General features: G+C 39.1%; 1 protein-coding gene across 1 annotated transcript in view; it reads right to left on the bottom strand.

The window, feature by feature from the left end:
- The window catches only part of UBE2K (ubiquitin conjugating enzyme E2 K), a 72,824-nt gene extending 55,970 nt beyond the window's left edge, over positions 1 to 16,854 (bottom strand). Inside the window, exon 1 of the mRNA XM_081302955.1 lies at positions 16,593 to 16,854. Coding sequence (XP_081159081.1) covers positions 16,593 to 16,655 — 63 coding nt within the window. The 5' untranslated portion in view covers positions 16,656 to 16,854. The remainder of the gene's footprint in view (positions 1 to 16,592) is intronic.
- Between the last annotated feature and the right edge of the window lie 2,180 nt (positions 16,855 to 19,034).

Raw genomic sequence — 19,034 nt, 5'->3', positions numbered from 1 at the left:
CTTAAAACCTAACAAAAACAAAGCAAATTTCTTTTTTTCTGGTACTAGGAATCAAACCTACAGCTGAGAAAGCCCTTTAAAGGAGACAAGCCAGGTGCAATGGCACATGCATGTAATCCTCAGCAATTCAGGGGCTGAGGCAAGAGGATCACAAACAAGTTCAAAGACAGCCTCAGCAATTTTGCAAGGTCCTAAGCAACTTAGTGAGATCCTGTCTCAAAAAAATAAAAAGGGCTAGGGATGTGGCTCAGTGGTACCTGGGTTTCATCCCAGGTACCAAACAATAAAGGAGACAAACAGTTGGCCTTTATTTTTGCAATTCCCCTTCTAAAATACAGAAATCTTGTTGGGACTTCTGGCAGCCATTTTGAAAGTTTTGTTTGTTTTTAAATATTTTTTTAGTTGGACACAATACCTTTATTTTTATTTTTATGTGGTGCTAAGGATAGAACCCAGTGCCTCGCCCATGCTAGGCAAGCACTCTACCGCTGAGCCACAACCTCAGCCCCATTTTGAAAATTTAACGACAAAAGTCACACCCTATAAGAATGGTAAACTGAATCTCAGATGCAAGCCAGGCTCAGTGGTGCAAGCCTATAATCCCAGGCTGACGCAAGAGTATTATGAGTTCAAATCCAGCCTCAGCAATATCGAGGTGCTAAGCAACTCAGTGAGACTTTGTCTCTAAATATTAAAATACAAAATAGGGCTGGGGATGTGTCTTAGTGGTCCAGTGTACATGAGTTCAATCCCTGGTACCAAAAAAAAAAAAAAAAAAGATGCAGTAACACTGCAAAGTCCCCAACCAAACAATCCTGGAATACATTTCTCCATATTTTACTTCTTTCTCTTTCTTTGTTCTTTCTTCTGTTTGTTTTTTTTTTTTTTGTTGTTGTTGTTTTTTGTTTTTTGGTTTTTTTTTGGTGTATGTGTTGGGTCCTGGGGATTGAACCTAGGGCTTTGCACACCCTAGGCAAGCACTCTAACCATGAACTACATCACCAGCCCTCTTATTTTGAAACTGGGTCCACCTTAGTTACCCAGGCTGGCTTAGAATTTTTGATCTTTCTGCCTCAGCATGTACCACCTCAGCTAGCCCAAACTTTTCTTATATAAACCACTACTAATTTCTTTTTGTTATATCCAGCAAACTCAGTCCCTAACTCTTAGATCCTTTTTCCTCACTCTCCTTACCTCTTGTTGAGATCTTCAGTCTCAATTCATTCTCCACAGTTATCTTATTAAAAACACAATCTTAGGATGGGGATGTAGTTCGGTAGCAGAATGCCTGCCTGGCATGCATGAAGACCTGACTTTAATCCCCAGCATCTCTCTCTCTCTCAGGTAATAATGATAAGTTTAAACACACACACACACACACACACACACACACACAAAACTTGTCCTTTGCTTTAAACACTCCAATGGTGTTCAGAGTCACTTAAAATCCAAATTCTTTATCCTGGAACTCCCCATCTACATCTCCAGCTTCATCTTTTACCATACTCTTTCCTTGCTCACAATACTCCACCCACAATGTTTGTTGCTTAAACAAAGCAATCTCATATTCTACTTTAAGATCTTGACATTGTTTCCACTAATTTAGAATATTCTTCCCTCTAGAGACATGGCTTTGTCATTCAGATATCAAATTAAGCCTAAAATCTTAGAAAAGACTTTTCTGATACCCAATCAAAAGTAACTGATTCAGGGGCTGGGGCTGTAGCTCCGTGGCAGAGTGCTTGCCTAGCATGTGTGAGGCACTGGGTTCGAGCCTTAACACCACATTAAAAAATAAAAATAAAAACATTTTGTCTATCTACAACTACAAAAAAAATATTTTTAAGTAACTGATTCATTTCACCTATACAACATTACTCCATTTCTCTGCACTGCATTTCAAATGTTTATTTTTCTGACACTATATCCCCAGCACATATTGTGATGCCCAGCATAAAGAGCCCTCAAATATTTGTTAATAAATTAAGGATTGCTTGGCACTGATGAAGAAAAAATAGATGAACCATGACACTTATCTTTGTGAAGATCAGAGTCTACTAAAGAAACAACTAAAACATATTAAAAATTATAGACTTGAGCTGGGCACAGTGGTGCACACCTGTAATCCCAGCAATTCAGCAGACCCTGTCCCTCACCAAAAAAAAAAAAAAAAAAGGCGGAAGCAGCAGCCCTAAGGATGTAGCTCAATGGTGGAGCACTCCTGGGTTCAATCCCTAGTACTTCAAAAGAAAAAGTTAGACTTGAAAGTACCAAAATTAAGTTGTATCTCTATGTTTGAAAATTTTCATTGAGATGGGAGTCTCACTACATTGCCCAGGCTGGTCTCCAACTCTGTGCTCAATCAACCATCCCACCGAAGCCTCCCAAGTAGCTGGAACTATACATATGCACAAACAACCTAGCTCACAGATAAAATCTGTTAAAGAAAAGGATTATCTGTAGGGATGGAATTACAGATAACCTTTATTGTAATTTCTTTTGTTTTCCAAAATTCTGTAATAAACAAATGTGTTGTTTTTATACTCAGAGAAATTGGCTATTCATTTAAAAGAAAAAAGCAATAAAATCGTTCTCCATTCTTCATTATATAATGAATACCAGCTATCTTTATGCATATAAGGGTGATCATCCTAATATATGACTAGGTCAATTCCAATTTATCCTCTATCAGTGAAAGGATTATTCCTAAAATACTCCCTCCATGAAATTATGTTACCCAACCCCTACTGCTCCCCTTAAACTATACAAATACCTATAATTAGATGTTTGTTATCTCACTGCCTTATTGGACCATAATATAATACCAAGGACCATGTCTGTTTCACTAACATAAATGGCATTTGATAAATACCTGATAATGAGAAATAATGTAAGCTAAAAAAAAATGAAACAAACAAACAAAAGCCACAAAAGGATACATATATCACATAAAGGACCAGGGATACAGCTCAGGGGTAGAGCACTTCCCTAGCATATATAAAGCCCTAGGTTCAATTCCTAGTATCAGAAATCAAACAAAACACAACCATATGTTATACATACTAAATAAATGTCCCATGAGATTTTCAAAGGGGACAACTACAAATTTAAGCAAAAGTTTCCCTTCTCACCATCTTGCTTGCCAGTTGTTTTCCTCTGGGCACTAGGAACTAAACAGGGACACTCCACCACTGAGCTACATCCTCAGGGCCCCCTTCCCTCACTTATTAGAGACAGTCTTGCTAAATTGGTGAGGCCATCTTGACTTGCAATCATCTTGCCTTAGCCTCCCAACTCACTGTGACCACAGGTGTGGGCCGCAGTGCCCAGCTGTTTCCCAGTTTTTGTTTTGTTTTGTTTGTACCAGGGATTAAATTCGGGGCACTCATCACTGAGCCATATCCCTAACCGTTTTTTTGTATTTTATTTAGGGAGAGGGTCTCACTGAGTTGCTTAGCACCCCGCTAAATTGCTGAGGCTGGCTTTGAACTTGCAATCCTCCTGCCTCAGCCTCCAGAGCCCCTGGGATTACAGGTGTGCACCACTGTGCCAATACTTCCTAGGTGACTTGAATATTCCATTATCCCAAATTAAGATCTATGGGACAGAAATCCAACTTGACCTGGAGGCAATCTTTATCAAAATATTCAATCCTTTTAGTCTCAAGGAAGACAAAAGATATTACCTGGGCTGGGGTTGTGGCTCAGTGGTAGAGCATTTGCCTAGCACATGTGAGGCCCTGGGTTCAAACCTCAGCACCACATAAAAAAAAAGGTATTGTGTCCAATACAAAAAAAAAAAAATTAATAAATATAAAAGATATTACCTTCGTGGTGGTTGAGATACAATCCCTGGAGCTTAAGAAAATCCCTAACTGGTTCAAGAAAAGAAGTACTTCCTGCTTACCAATAATTTGCTAAGAAAAGGAGAATGAAACGTTAGGTCTCTGCCCTCAGTGACTCTTTATGGGCAGCTGGAGATAAAGCACCTAACAAAGTAAACACCTAAGTACATAATCAAAGTACAGATAACCTTTATTGTAATTTATAGTTCAGTGGCAGGGCACTTGACAGCAAGCACAAGGCCATGGGTTCAATCCCCAACACTTCCAGGAAGGAAGGAAGTTGCAAGCAAGCAAGCAAGCTAGCTAGCTAGCTTATAACTAAATCCAGAGACCAAAAAATGTCTGACACACAACAATCTTAAATTTCAACAAACACCAATGAGCACTCAGTATATACCACTCTCACACATATAACCCAAAATTCTTGCATATGTGCACCAGCAAGAAACTGGAAATAGCCTAGTGGCTTGGGAGGCTGAGGCAGGAGGATTACATGTTCAAAGCCAGTTTCAGCAACTTAGCAAGGCCCTAAGCAAATTGCAAGACTCTATCTCAAATTAAAAAGAAAGGACTGGGGACATGTCTCAGTGATTAAGCACCCCTCAGTTCAATCCCTGGTACCAAAATTTAAAAAAGAAAGGAAATAAATTGGAAATAGCTCTGATAGATTGATGCATTAACTGGGCACATCTTTACAAAACTAAGGAACTATACAGCAAGAAAGGAAGCACAAAATGTTTTATCAGCAGCTGAAAAGCAATAACGTTAGACAACTCACAATTATGACAATTCCAAATAGAATAGTTCATTTGAAACAAAGAAGTCTAAAAGAAAATCACCCAGAGCAAAGATTACAGAAAGACTTGCAGTAACGGGGCTGGGGTTGTGGTTCAGTGGTAGAGCGCTTACCTAGCACGCATAAGGCACTAGGTTTGTTCCCCAGTACTACATTAAAAAAAAAAAAAAAAAAAAAAAACGAAACAAACAATAAAGGTTTTTTTTTTAAAAAAAAGAAAGGCCTATGCTAGGGGCTGGGAATGTGGCTCAAGCGGTAGCGCGCCCGCCTGGCATGCGTGCGGCCCGGGTTCGATCCTCAGCACCACATACCAACAAAGATGTTGTGTCCGCCGAGAACTAAAAAATAAATATTAAAAATTCTCTCTCTCACTCTCTCTCCTCTCTCACTCTCTCTTTAAAAAAAAAAAAAAAGAAAGGCCTATGCTAAACTTACAAAAAGACCTCTTTCCTGCCGGGTGTGATGGTGCATGCCTGTAACCCCAGCGACTCCAGAGGCTGAGGCAGGAGAATTGCAAGTTCAAAGCCAACCTCAGCAATGTGGAGCGCTAAGCAACTCAGTGAGACCCTGTCTCTAAATAAAATACAAAATAGGACTGGGGATGTATCTCAGTGGTCCAGTGCCCCTGAATTCAATCCCCAGTACCAAAACCAAACAAAACAAAACAAAAACCTCTTTCCCCAGCAGCTCCAAAAATTTTGATACCTAAAAGGTGGGGAACAGCGACCCACACTGTAATGCTACTTGAGGGAATGGGACAAAGATTGCAAATTCAAGGTCATCCTCAGCCACTCTGAGGGGGGGGGAGGGCTGAGGATGTAGCTCAGTAATAGAGTGCCCCTGCATTCAATCCACACTACTGGGGCGGGCTGCGGTTGAATACCCATTGAAGATTTGGGGCAAGTATCTTTTAAGATATCACCACGCCTACTACTACTACTAGGCAACTTGCTGAAAAGAAAAAAATAAATAAAAGTTCTCAAGGAGCTTAACGACAGTCTATCAGGAGCAGAAGTAAATAAATAAATAAATAAAATTACCAATAATAAAATAAGTACTTTAATAAAGTCTGACAGTGGCACAAATAATCCCAACTCAAGGCTGAGGCAGCAGGTTTACAAATTCAAGGCGAGCCTCAGAAACAGCAAGACTGTCTCAAAAGGATGTGGAGGAGGGGAGGGATCATGGTAAAGAACCCCTGGGTTCAATTCCAAGAACTGATATATATAAATAAAGAACTAGAACAATAGGAAATCACAATTTTTTTAAATGCTGAGGAAAAGTTACAGATGTATATTATAATTACAAAAAGTTTTTTAGACTTTCAAAAATCAAAGACACTATAAAAACATAAATATGTGGCGCATGCCTGTAATACCAACAACTCGGGAGGCTAAAGCAGAAGATGACAAGTGAGACCAGCTTCAGTAATTTAGTAAGACCCTTAGCAACTTAACTAACGACAGCTTTTCTCAAAATAAGAAATAAAAAGGGCTGTAATGTAGCTCTGTTGGTAAAGCACTCCTGGCTTCAATCCCCAGTACCACCCTTGCCTCAAAAAGCAAGAAACAGATATTGAGTATAAGTTACTCTTTTTACAATACCAGCAATGTCTGAAAGGAAAGACCTAATTTCAAAATCCTGTGCCACCAACAAGTTCTCATACTAGTGGATTGCTAGGTTTCAAAAGGTAAAGTTACTGGAGCTTGGATTGTGTGTGGCTCACTGGTAGAGCGCTTGCCTAGCATGTGTGAGGTACAGGGTTCAATTCTCAGCACCACATATAAATAAACAAAATAAAGGTACATCAACAACTAAAAAATATTTTTTAAAAAAGGAAAGTTACTTAATTGTTTCAGGGCTGAAACTTTCTGGTCTATGAAACAAGAATAGCATAAATCTCATAAAGCTGTATATAAATAAAAAAAGGTTCAAGTAGATATTTAATTATATAGATATTTTAAATTTGTAGTAAAAGCAAAGAACCTAGGAGAGGAAAAAGGAAAAGAGTTTTTTTTGTTTTTTTTTTTTTAAAGCAAACTACTGGGGATCAAACCCAGGGCCTCCTAAGTATCACTGAACTATATCCACAGGCCCCCAAAAAGATTTTGAATAAAATGAAGTTCTCCCACCTTTTGAGAATCACAATTACACAACAATAGGAATGTCAAATGGATATGACCAGCTGTGTTCTGGTTTATAAGATCCTTTTTCTTTTCTTTTCTTTTTGGTGGTGGTGGTGGTACCAGGGATTGAACCCAGGGGCACTTTATCACTGGAGCTATACAACCCCAATTCTCTCCTCTTTGTTAGAGTCAGGGTCTCAGCCTTCAGAGCAGCTATTGCATACAGGTATGTGCCACATACACCCAACCCAAAACCCAATTTTGAAATCCCTTACCCTCAGGATCCAGAATTACATACCATAGGATTACAATCTGGATTCCTTGGTCCAGTTCCAGAAAGAAAGCCAAAACTCTATTGAAAGCCTCCCAAATAAACTTTTCTTTTATAAAGGTAACATTTTTACACTAACTTTTTTTCAATTTAACACCCTGACAAGACCCACATATATCCCTTTGTATTCCCTTTGGCCACCAGCCCCATGGGTTTTTGCACACAGAAGACCAAGAAATACTATCAGAAATATTCTGGCCCTAGCCAGGCATGGTGGTACATGCCTATAATCCTAGCAACTTGGAAGGCTGAGGCAGAAGGACAAGTTTCAGGCCAGCCTCAGAAACTTTAGGGAGTCCCTGTCTCAAATTAAAAAGGGCTGGGCTCAATGACACCCTGTAATTGCCACAGCTCAAAGACCTCCTCAGCAATGAAGTGAGAACCTAAGCAATTTGGCAAGACCCTGTTTCAAAATAAAAATTAAAAGGGCTGGGGATGTGGCTCAGTGGTTAAGTGTCCCTGGGCTCAATCCCCTGATACCCAAAAATAAACAAATAAAATTAAAAGGTCTAGAGCACTAAAGTACCCCTGGGTTCCTTTCCCCAGTACCACTGAAAAAAAAAATTTTTTTAAAGTATTCTAGCCCTGAGGCAGGGATCGTGGCTCAGTGGTAGAGCACTTGCCTAGCATGTGTGAAGCACTGGGTTCAAGTTTCAGCAGCACATATAAATAAATCAATAAAATAAAAGTCTATCAACATCTTTAAAAAAAAAAAAAGTATTCTAGCCCTAATCCTGAATCTTTTCTTGAGTCATATTCATATTTAGCAATCACTAAACCACTGAAGGTAAGTAACATTCATAATCCAGAACAATAAGCTGCAGAATATGAAAACAGCTAAATTTCACATCTAACAGCTATCCATTCACTATATAAATTTAATATATCTCAAACATTGTTCTCTAAGCACTATATACATTTACACTTCCCACGTGTTCTTTCTTTTTCCTTAAGTACTGGGAAATAAACTCAGTGTCAGTTAACCACTGAGCCACATCCCAGTTTTCTTATTTACATTATGAGATAGGGTCTCTCTAAGTCCTTGCTGAGGTTGGCCTTGAACTTGCTATCCTCTTGCCTCAGCCTCCAGAGTTACTTAGATTACAAAATGTGCGAACCACCCTCACCTGGTTTCATAGATTTATTAGATAAAATATTGAGACATAAGAGTCAGTACTTGGGGGCTGGGGATGTGGCTCAAGCGGTAGGGAGCGCGCTCGCCTGGCATTTGATCCTCAGCACCACATACAAACAAAGATGTTGTGTCCGCCAAAAACTAAAAATAAATAAATAAATAAAAATGTTAAAATTCTCTCTCTCGGGCTGGGGATGTGGCTCAAGCGGTAGCGCGCTCGCCTGGCATGCGTGCGGCCCAGGTTCGATCCTCAGCACCACATACCAACAAAGATGTTGTGTCCGCCGAGAACTAAAAATAAATAAATAAATTCTCTCTCTCTCTCTCTCTCTCTCTCTCTCTCCCTCCCTCCCCCCCTCCTCTCTTTAGAAAAAAAAAAAATTCTCTCTCTCAAAAAAAAAAAAAAAAAAAAAAAAGTCAGTACTTGGGCTGGGGTTGTGGCTTAGTGGTACAGCACTTGCCTAGCATCCATGAGGCTCTGAGTTCAATCCCCAGCACCACACCACACAAATTAAATAAACAAAATAAAGGTATTGTGTTCCATCTACAACTAAAAAAAGTATTTTAAAAAAAAAAGTCAGTACTCATATCAGGCAATGGTGGCACATGCCTGTGATCCCAGAAGCTCAGGAGGCTGAGGCAGGAGGATCTCAAATTCAAAGCCACCCTCAGCAATTTAGTGAGATACTAAGCAACTTAGTGAGACCCTGTCTCTAAGTGAAATATAAGAAGGGTTGGATATGTGGCTCAGTGCTTAAGTGCCCCTGGGTCAAAACCCAGTACAAAAAAAAAAAAAAAAAAAAAATCAGTACTCAGGTAGAAAAAGGCTCGAATTAAAATCTAGAAACCTGCACTCTAAATCACTAAATTTACTATATTTCAGAAACTAAATATCTTTGCCTCTTGGCAAGCTGAAGTTCTTGTTTTGAGAGAGAAGAAAAAAAGGACACATTTAAATACTCAATATTCATTTGTCATCTTCTTTCTTTTTTATCTTTTTTGGTGCTGGGGATCAAACCCAGGACCCTCAAGCATGCCAGGCAAGTACTCTTCCACTGAGCTACATCCCCAGGCTGTCACCCTCTTTCATACGAAGTCTTATTAGCATTCAGCTTTTATGGTACTATTTATACAAAGGATAGTTCCACAAAACATCTCTTTATTACATCTGGAGTAAATTGGTATACAAAAACCCTGGGTTCATCATTAACAGTTCTATGTTGCTAAGCAACAACCAACCTTTGGATTCCTATCTTAAAAAGAAAGAATTTGGCCCAAAAATTTGGTGCTAAAATTCAATATATTTTGGCCTTTTTCTATGACACTTACTGTATTTTTATTTATTTATCTTTTTGAGTACTGAGGCCAGGAGTGCTGGAGCCCTTTTTATTTACACAGGTTCTCACCAAGTTGCCCAAGCTGGCCTCAAACTTTTGATCCTCCTGCCTTAGCCTCCCCAATGGCTGGGACTACCAGCATGTATGACACCCAGCCATTATTAAACAAGATATTGAAAAGCATCTTTTGAAAACTTTCAAAAACAAAAGTCACATAATATATACTCATATCTGTGTTTTTATTCAAACATACTGAAAACTAATCTGTGATATTAGAAATCAAGAAAATAACTGTGTAGGAAAAGCCTTATGGGGCTGGTAACATTCTGTTTCTTGATTTGGATACTATAAACTCTACTGTATGTATCTTTTACTTTGACATGAAAAAGGGCAGTTTTTCTCCAAAAATAACATGATGTAATTGCACAACTATGTTTGAGTATATAAGAGCTGTGCAACCTTTCTAAATACGTAAATGTATTTCTAGACAAATCTTATAATCCCTCTGCTCACTAATTTTGATTCAGGTACCTACAGATCATTCCTGTACTCCTATAATTCCTTTGAAACTGTTTCCTGAAATGTGAGGCCAGTCTTAACTTCCCTTTAGAACTTAACTCAAATAGGGCACAGTGGCGCACCCCTGAAATCTCAGTGGCTAGGGAGGCTGAGGCAAGAGGATCTTGAGTTCAAAGCCAGCCTCAGCAAAAGCAAGGCACTAAGCAACTCAATTGAGACCCTGTCTCTAAATAAAATACAAGCTGGACGCAGTGGCTCACACCTGTAATTCCAGCAGCTCTGGAGGCTGAGATAGGAGGATCTCAAGTTCAAAGCCAGCCTCAAGCAATGGCAAAGTGCTAAACAACAAAATAGGGCTGGGAATGTGGCTCAGTGGCCAAGTGCCCCTGAGTTCAATCCCTGGTATGAGGGAAAAAAAAAAAAGAAGTGGGGAGAGTCTGGGGATATTGCTCAGTGTTAAATGCCCCTGGGTTCAATTCCTGGTACAAAAAAAAAAAAAAAAAAAATCAGTTCAAGAACATATATATCCACAGAATTCCCAAACCATGCATTCACAGTACCTAGTTGGTTTTATTTATTTATTTATTTATTTTTTGCAGTTGCTGGGGATAGAACTCAGGGCCTTGTACACACTAAGAAGGTGCTCTACCCACTGAACTACAGCCCCCAAGCCCCACTTTTTAATGGTAAAGCAAAAAATGAAATATAGTCTAAAAGTACTACTTCCACAGGATTTGATGTTTTTAACCCAATCTATAAGCTAACCTTAAGGTACACTATTTAAATAAGTTACACAGAAATATAACTTATATAAATGCTAAAAGAAAAAATAATTTCTACTCGAGAAAAGTGTTCAAAACTCTCGTTACACCATATTTTGCATATAATTTTACCTTATTTCCTTTATATCAAAGGAAGGGCTTGGAGACGTAGCTCACTAGTAGAGCACTTGCCTAGCATGTGCAAAGGCCCTGGGTTCAATCTTCAACACCACACCAAAAGAAAAATGTTTAGGGGCTGGGGATGTGGCTCAAGCGGTAGCGCGCTCGCCTGGCATGCGTGCAGCCGGGGTTCGATCCTCAGCACCACATACCAACAAAGATGTTGTGTCCGCCGAGAACTAAAAAAAATAAAAATATTAAAAATTCTCTCTCTCTCGCCTCTCTCACTCTCTCTTAAAAAAAATGTTTAAAAGAAAAACAGTAAAAAGGATAAGCACGGACTGGGGTTGTGGCTCAGTGGTAGAGTGCTTGCCTAGGACGTGGGAGATGCTGGGTTCCATCCTCAGCACCACATAAAAATAAATAAATAAAGGTATTGTGTCCAGCTACAACTATATGGTAAGCTTAAACTTCTGAAAACAAAAACAAAATATTCAAAGCCAGATTTTTTTATACCTTGTCCATCCTTTAGACAGACAATACAATGCACATCTTACATACATTAACTGTCTTACATGTTCTTCTAAACTAGCCTTGTGTGGCGTTGCAGGCCTGTAATTCCAGAAGCTCAGGATGCTGATGAGGCAGGAAGATCCTAAGTTCAAAGCCAGCCTCAGCAACTGAGCAAGACCCTCTCTCAAAATGAAAAGGGCTAGGAATGTGGCTCAGAGGTAAGCACCCTTGAGTTCAAACCACAGTACAAAAAAAAAGTCAGAGATGATGCTATACATCCTATAAGCTGTTAATGTATAGGGGTAAGCAACTCACCAATAATAATAATCTTCCTAAAATGTCAATAGTGCCAAAGTTAAGAAACCAAAAGACTTTCTTGTAGACTTGCAACTGCTTCTATATAATCTAAATTTAAAATGATTTTTAAGAAACTACTTAAATGTTGAAGGAAAAAAAAAAACTCAAGAAATTTTTAGGAAAACAATTTGTTTAAACATTCCCTATGAGAAAACTACAAAATGTTAGCAAAGTACGTCTACAATATGAAAAAACTACAGGTATCATATTGCATTATAAAAAAAATGTATGTACACTGATCTAAGGGCATGTTACTTCAATGAGTCTCAAATAATCAAATATTCTGTACTATGAAATGTAAGTTAACCTTTAAATTACAGTTACAACTTATTTCAATAAATTTAAACTGACATTAAATTAGGTTATATTTCAATCATTTAACCAGTAATTCAAACCAGGCTAAATTATTTTTAAATAATTAAAAGTATGCCTATCCTTGCAAGTCCTGACAGTGTGGAACAATATAAACACAAACAGACCTAGATCCAAATTTAAAAGCTGTATGTGTGCAAATAATTTAAATTATCTGATTCTCAACCATCTATCTAAGAAACAAGAAACCTAATTCAAAGACCTGTACTTAGCAATTAGCAATAGCTGGGTGTGGTGGCATATGTCTGTAATCCCAACTACTAGGGAGGTTGAGGCAGGAAAATTGTTAATTCAAGGTCAGTCCAAGCAACTTAGTGAGGTCCTGTCTCAAAATAAAAACTAAAAAGGACTAGAGATGCAGCTCAGTGGTGAAGTGAAGTTCAATCCCCAAACCAAAAATAAATAAATAAATAAAAATAAAAACAAAAACAAAAACAAGCACAGTGGAATACACCAGAAATCCCAGTGACCCGGGAGCTGAGGCAGGAATACTCCAAGTTCAAGGTCAGCTTTGGCAATTAAGAACAGCCATAAGCAAAATAGTGAAATACTGTCTCAAAATAAAAAATAAGAAGGGATGGGGATGTGGCTCTGTGATAAAGCACTTGTAGGTTCAATCCCCAGTACCAAAATATGTGTGTGTATACATATACACACATAATGTATAAAATATATATGCATATAATTTAAATATTATATACTTAAAATATTAAATATTATATATTTAATATTTATATAATATTAAAATATTTAATATTATATATTAAAATACATACATAGATACATAGATAAAATTAAAAGGGCTGGGGATATAATTCAGTGGTAGAGATGCCTAGCATATACTAAGACCTGGGTTCAATCCCCAGACCCATGGGGGAAAAAAAAATTGGCACCAGGCACAGTACTGCACACCTATAATCCCTGCGACTCAGGAGGCTGAGGCAGGAAGATCATGAGTTCAACTCAGCCTCAGCAACTCATCAAGACCCTGTCTCTAATAGAATATAAAAAAGGATTGAGGATGTGGCTTGGTGATTAAGCACCCGTGCGTTCAATCCCTGGTACTATTAAAAAAAAAAAAGAAAGAAAGAAAGGAAGGAAGGAAGGAAGGAAGGAAGGAAGGAAGGAAGGAAGGAAGGAGGGAAGGAAGGAAGAATTCACCTATATAACAACTCATAAAACTGTAAAATACACTTTAAATCAATTTTCCATTGCAGCAACTTTGGACCATTACTTAAAATTAAGAGTCATTTTTTTTTTAGTTGTAGGTGGACACAATACCTTTATTTTTTATTTATTTATTCATATGTGGTGCTGAGGATCCAATCCAGTGCCTCACATGCACTAGGCGTGTGCTCTACCGCTGAGCCACAACCCCAGTCCCTCAGAGTCATATTTAAAAATAAAAATCTGACAGATAAAAGATGAATTTCTAAATACTATCTTACAAAAAAGAGAGCTAGATGGTACTTTCATTTATTTTGAGTAAATAACATTCACATGATTAAAAATTCAAAAGAGGTCTATGCCCTGTAAACAAATACCCTATTCCCTTAAACAGAAACTACCAATTTTATCAGTTTTTTATGAATCTTTTGACTTTTAATGGAAAATATACATTTTCCCCCTTTTGACATAAATGGTAACTTCTTCCATTCTTTTCTGCACCTTGCTTTTCACATTATAATTATACATAGTAGTGGGATTCATTATGCTACATTTATATATACATATAACATAATCTGATCAATCTTGGAGGCTACATTTAATTTATTTATTTTTTTGGACTAGGAATTGAAACTAGAGGCACTTAACCACTGCGCCACATTCCCAGCCTTTATTTATTCTTTTTTTTTGAGACGGGGGTCTTGCTAAGTTGATTAGGGCCCCACTAACTTGCTGAGGCTGGCTCTGAATTGCAATCCTCCTGCCTAAATATCATGAACCGCTGGAATTACAGGCATGTGCCATCATGCCCAGCACTTATAACCTCTTAGGTTCATGAAACATCACCTAATTGACAAAGGCACAAAAAGGCCAAAAAAAATAAAATAAAAATCTCAAATCAATTTACTCTTAGTAAACACACGCACATGAATTAAACTTTAGTAAACTAGAGAGTTATATCAGGTGATATGATTAAATATTTATTTGATCAGCCACTCAAAATATTACCTTTACACAAAGAAAATATATATGGACTTCATTGAGTTGAGACTATTCAATATAACCTACTTATAAAACTGGGCCCACTAAAATATCCATAAAAAAATAAAATAAGGCTATTTATTGGTTATATTTATTCCAAGATTAAATTATCTGATCCTTTCCTAAATGTTCTTTGCAACTTCCTGGAAGAAGTTTCCTTCCAGATTTACACAAGTAGTGTTCTTTAAAAAAAAAAAAAAAAAAAAAAAAAAAAAAAAAAGTCTATTTGTTTTTCTTTCATATTTCTGATACACTGTGATTCTTAAAGAATAGTACTAGTATAATAATAATATATACTACCATAACAATATAAGAATTTCTGGTAATCTTCAACTCAAGTACTAAGATATCATGGTGAAAAGTCACCTCACATAAAGCAGAGACCACAGGGATTACCAGAACAGTAATTTATCATTTCTAAAAAAGCATTATAAATCTGTAAGTTTCAGAACTGTGCAACCTTACTACAGAAGAATATTTGAGGCTGTTGACAATATTAGCTGCAATCTTTCATTAGAAATATGTAAACTATAAGAATACATTTTCTTATTAAAAAAGTAAAATATCTGTTACAATGTTTATTAGTATAATCATTTATGACTATTTCTGCATTGTACCACAAAAATACAAAGTCATCCTTCCATTCAGTTTTGGCAAATGAGCAAATACAGAGGTCAAAGTTCATACACATGCTCTGTAAAACTAATCACACTGCATATACTACTATATTAAATAGGCCTACTTAAATGTCATTTTATTTTTAATCATTTTCTTATGTGTATACTTGGAAAAGTACATGATCACTGTAGATCAGACTTACTATTACTCACCACATACTTAGAATGTTGAGTTTCACAAATCATTGCTGACATTATCAAAATACATGCCATAAGAGAAAAAAACAAATAACAATAATCTTGAAAAAAAATGTGAATCTTAAAAAAAAAAAAAAATCACTTGCAGGATTTTGTTGTTGTTGTTGTTAAATTCAATAACAATCAGAAAAACACCTGGCATTCTCACTAATTTTGGTCTGAAAAACTATACTAATAATTGCATAGTTTTGATCCATATTACTAGTCCATTTTGAATACTTTATATAAAAAAAGATGGCCAGCATAATGTGTAAAAATGCTTCAGGACTCAAAAGTGGAGAAGACAATTTTAAAATATATATATATTATGTTGTGCTATGATCTTTTATGCCAAAATAAACTTACTCACTTAATGAAATAAAACCATGTATTTATCTGGTAAAATCCCTTGTTTTTAATTTGCCTATTTTTTGAAAAGTAACAATCAGCTAACTATGAGGGACATCATAATGAAGTTTCACAGCAGAAGAGTCACAGAGGTATTGTCTTAGGAGAGACTCTGACCTATGACTTGTAAACAATATTTTGAAATATGCTGCTCATACACCCCATCATCTTTTCCTACCTAAAAATATTTAATACACCAAACCAGTCAAAAAGCTTTAGATAGCAAAAAAGCTGCCTAGCAATAGGGGTAAGTGGAAAAGAGATAATGATCTAATTTGGAATTAATTTTCTATATCTCCAGTAAAAATTCCCTTGTTCCCCCTTCCCAAAAAGATACTATTCCATTATGCCTCCTCTTGTTTCCCAACACCCAGCTATGAGGGAGTAACTCTGAATGTCCTTCTTTCATCAATACTTAAGGACTCTCGTCGCTTCTTCCCTAAGGAAAGGACAGTAAAGGGCTGACAGGCAATAACCCAGAATACCCTTAAAAGTGTGGGCCTCAGGGCTGCGCTGCTCCCCGGATCCAGTTACCACCTCTCCCCTTCCCCCAACCCACTTCCCGGGTTTTCTCAGGCTTGGCCTGCTCCCTCCCCACCGCACATCCACACTTCCAGCTGTTGCCACCGCCTCGGGTCTCTCTCTAGAGCTCACATCCCGGCGAGGAGTGCTCCGCTCCCCGCCTGCCCCCCAAACCGTGCTCCTCCCGGACACCCGCCCGCGAGACCGCCTATCCCAGGGCCCGGGGAGGGAGGGCAGCTGGAGGAGGAGGGGGAGACTGCTGCTTCCCCACAGGCAGAAAGGCGGCCGCAGGGAGCCGCCCGGGGGATACCGGGGATGTGTGGGTCGCCGCTGGGAGGGCCCTCCCGCCCTGGGCTGAGATGGGGGATGTCCGGGAGTTCATTTCTGACCTCCTCGCTCTTCAGCACCTCCTTGAACTCCCGCTTGATTCGCTGCACCGCGATGTTGGCCATGTCTCCGCCCGCAGCTGATTCGTACCCGCCTCCTCCGCCACAGCTACGACCACCGCCACCGCTGCCACCTCTTCCTCCACCGCCTCCTCCCTCGGTGATTCAGACCCGAGCACACGAACGCTGCCACTGCCGCCCCTGCCGCCGCGCTCTCCTCAGTATGGAATCACCTCCGCGCCCGGCCACCAAAATGGCGGCGGGTCCGCGCATGCGCACGACGTTGACCCGGCCGGGCGGCGCAGCCGCTCCCGTTGTAGCCCCATACGCCTCCGCCGCGAGCCCGCGCTGCGCGGCGCGTCTGAGCCGGAGCTCCGGCCGCGTGGCTCCGCCCTGCCGGCGTCTGGGGCCGGGAGGGTGCGGCTAGCTGGCTGGCCAGCCCCGCGCGGCCTCCCGGGAGCTCTCCAGCGCCTCCGCCCCTCTTTCTACCCTTGTGATAAGATCCGGGCTCCAGCCCCAGACTTCTGATCGCGAGCTCCAGCCCGACCTGCGCGCCGCCCTGACTCAGACCCACGATCACAAGCTGGACGTGCCTCGCTATCTAGCATAGGAAAACACTGTTCCAGAACTCGGTCCGGCCCATTGTCGGTTGGTATAGCTCCAGAAAATCCACTGCGGTCGCTTTTGTTCTGGAACCACTGTAATGCCATTATTATTCGATCATCTCAAGGACTACTAATTATTAAGAATGGTTATTTTTGGTTCCCTTCCGTCTATCAGACAGGTATTCCACCGAGAGGCCGGAGATGGGTTCAGGAACCAGATGTTGATCTTTGACCAATTTGGATATTAATACCGAGCTGTGGAACTAAAACCTTGGTTTTTAAACTTGAGTGTGCATCAGAATCCCTAAAGATTTTTAATTCGTCAAAAAGCGAATTGCAAGGTCTCATCCCTAGAGTGTGGGGTGGGCCTAAGAATTTACATTTAACAAGCTCCCAGCTGCCGCTCATTCAAGGACCACACTGAGAACCGCTGAATTAACTCGTGAACTTTTGTATAGAAGAGAAAATTGGAGAAATAGAAGCTCCTTGGGGGATGGGTTGCGGGAGGGAGAAGATTTACTTCTGAAGCCGAGGCCCTACAAAGGTGTTTGGCGCCAGCAGGCACTCAACAAATATTGAATGAATAAGTGAATAAAGAATAAAGTACTCTGGGGTTGTGGCTCAGTGGTGGAGCGCTTGCCTCTCATTTGTGAGGCACTGGGTTCAATTATCAGCACTACATATAAATAAATGAATAAAATAAAGGTCCATCAACAACCAAAAATAAAAGAGTAGATAAGGCCAGGGTTGTGGCTCAGTGGTAGAGCGCTTGCTAAATGCGCTAGAAAATGTTAAAAAAATAAATAAATAAATGAAGAGTAGAATATTCTCAATGGAAAATAAATTTGAAAGTGGTTGCTTGGGTTTACAGAAAGTAACACAAGAGTGGGGGGGTTGTGACTCAGTGGTAGGCACTGGGGGGTTGGATTCTCAGCACCACGTGAAAAATAAATAAAGTGATTGTGTCCATCTTCTAGAAAATTTTAAAAAGTAACATGGTTTTGGTGTTGAATAATACATTTTGGAGTGAATAATAAAGGTTGTTTTAGAAGTGACTACTTTGTGCACTTCCTATACATAGCCAATCAGTAAAGTATCTTATAAAAATATCACATATACTTGATCTTGCAGAAGTAACTAAAACTACCAGGTGAGGTGGTGCACACCTGAAATCCCAGTGGCTCTCAAGGCTGAGACAGGAGGATAGCAAGTTTGAAGCCAACCTCAGCAACTTAACAAGGCTCTAAGCAACCTAGTGAGCCTCTGCATCTGCGTCAGAATGAAAAATAAAAAGGCTGGGAATGTGACTTGGTGTTTGAGCTCCTCTGAGTTCAGTTCCTGGTACAAAAAAAAGGACTATTTTATTCCAGTTCCCTCCCATACCATCTCTCTTGGCCAGTTTTGGTTGGTTTCCTCATCTGTGAAATAAGGAAGCTGGATTTGAATATCTATTTAAGTTTTAAAACCTCAGAATTTTAAAGCATCAACTCAAAACAGGTCCCCAAATGGGTAGACATAAATGATAAAACGCTTATAGCAGAGCCCCCTAGTGGTCCTAAGAGGAGTCAACTGTATATTCTACATAGATAATGGTACAATGAATTATTGCCATAATGTAAATCAAGCAATGCTATATGTATTTGTGCCGGTATATTTAAACTACATTATTTTGAGGTGTGTAAAACTCTTTTAAAATACTTTACACCTACCACTCTCATTCAGTCCCCAATCCTAATCTTGGAATTCTAAAGAAACTTGGACTACTCAAATCACAAGGGGCCAGTGAGAAATCTGATAATTTCTTTGGGGGATGTGTGTGTAGGGGGAGTTAGTAATTGTT

Source organism: Spermophilus citellus (genome assembly GCF_964194105.1).
Source record: "Spermophilus citellus genome assembly, chromosome: 8".
In the NCBI taxonomy this organism is placed as follows: Eukaryota; Metazoa; Chordata; class Mammalia; order Rodentia; family Sciuridae; genus Spermophilus; species Spermophilus citellus.
Note: the sequence above shows the minus strand (reverse complement) of the source record. Positions and strands in the feature narration are given on the sequence as shown.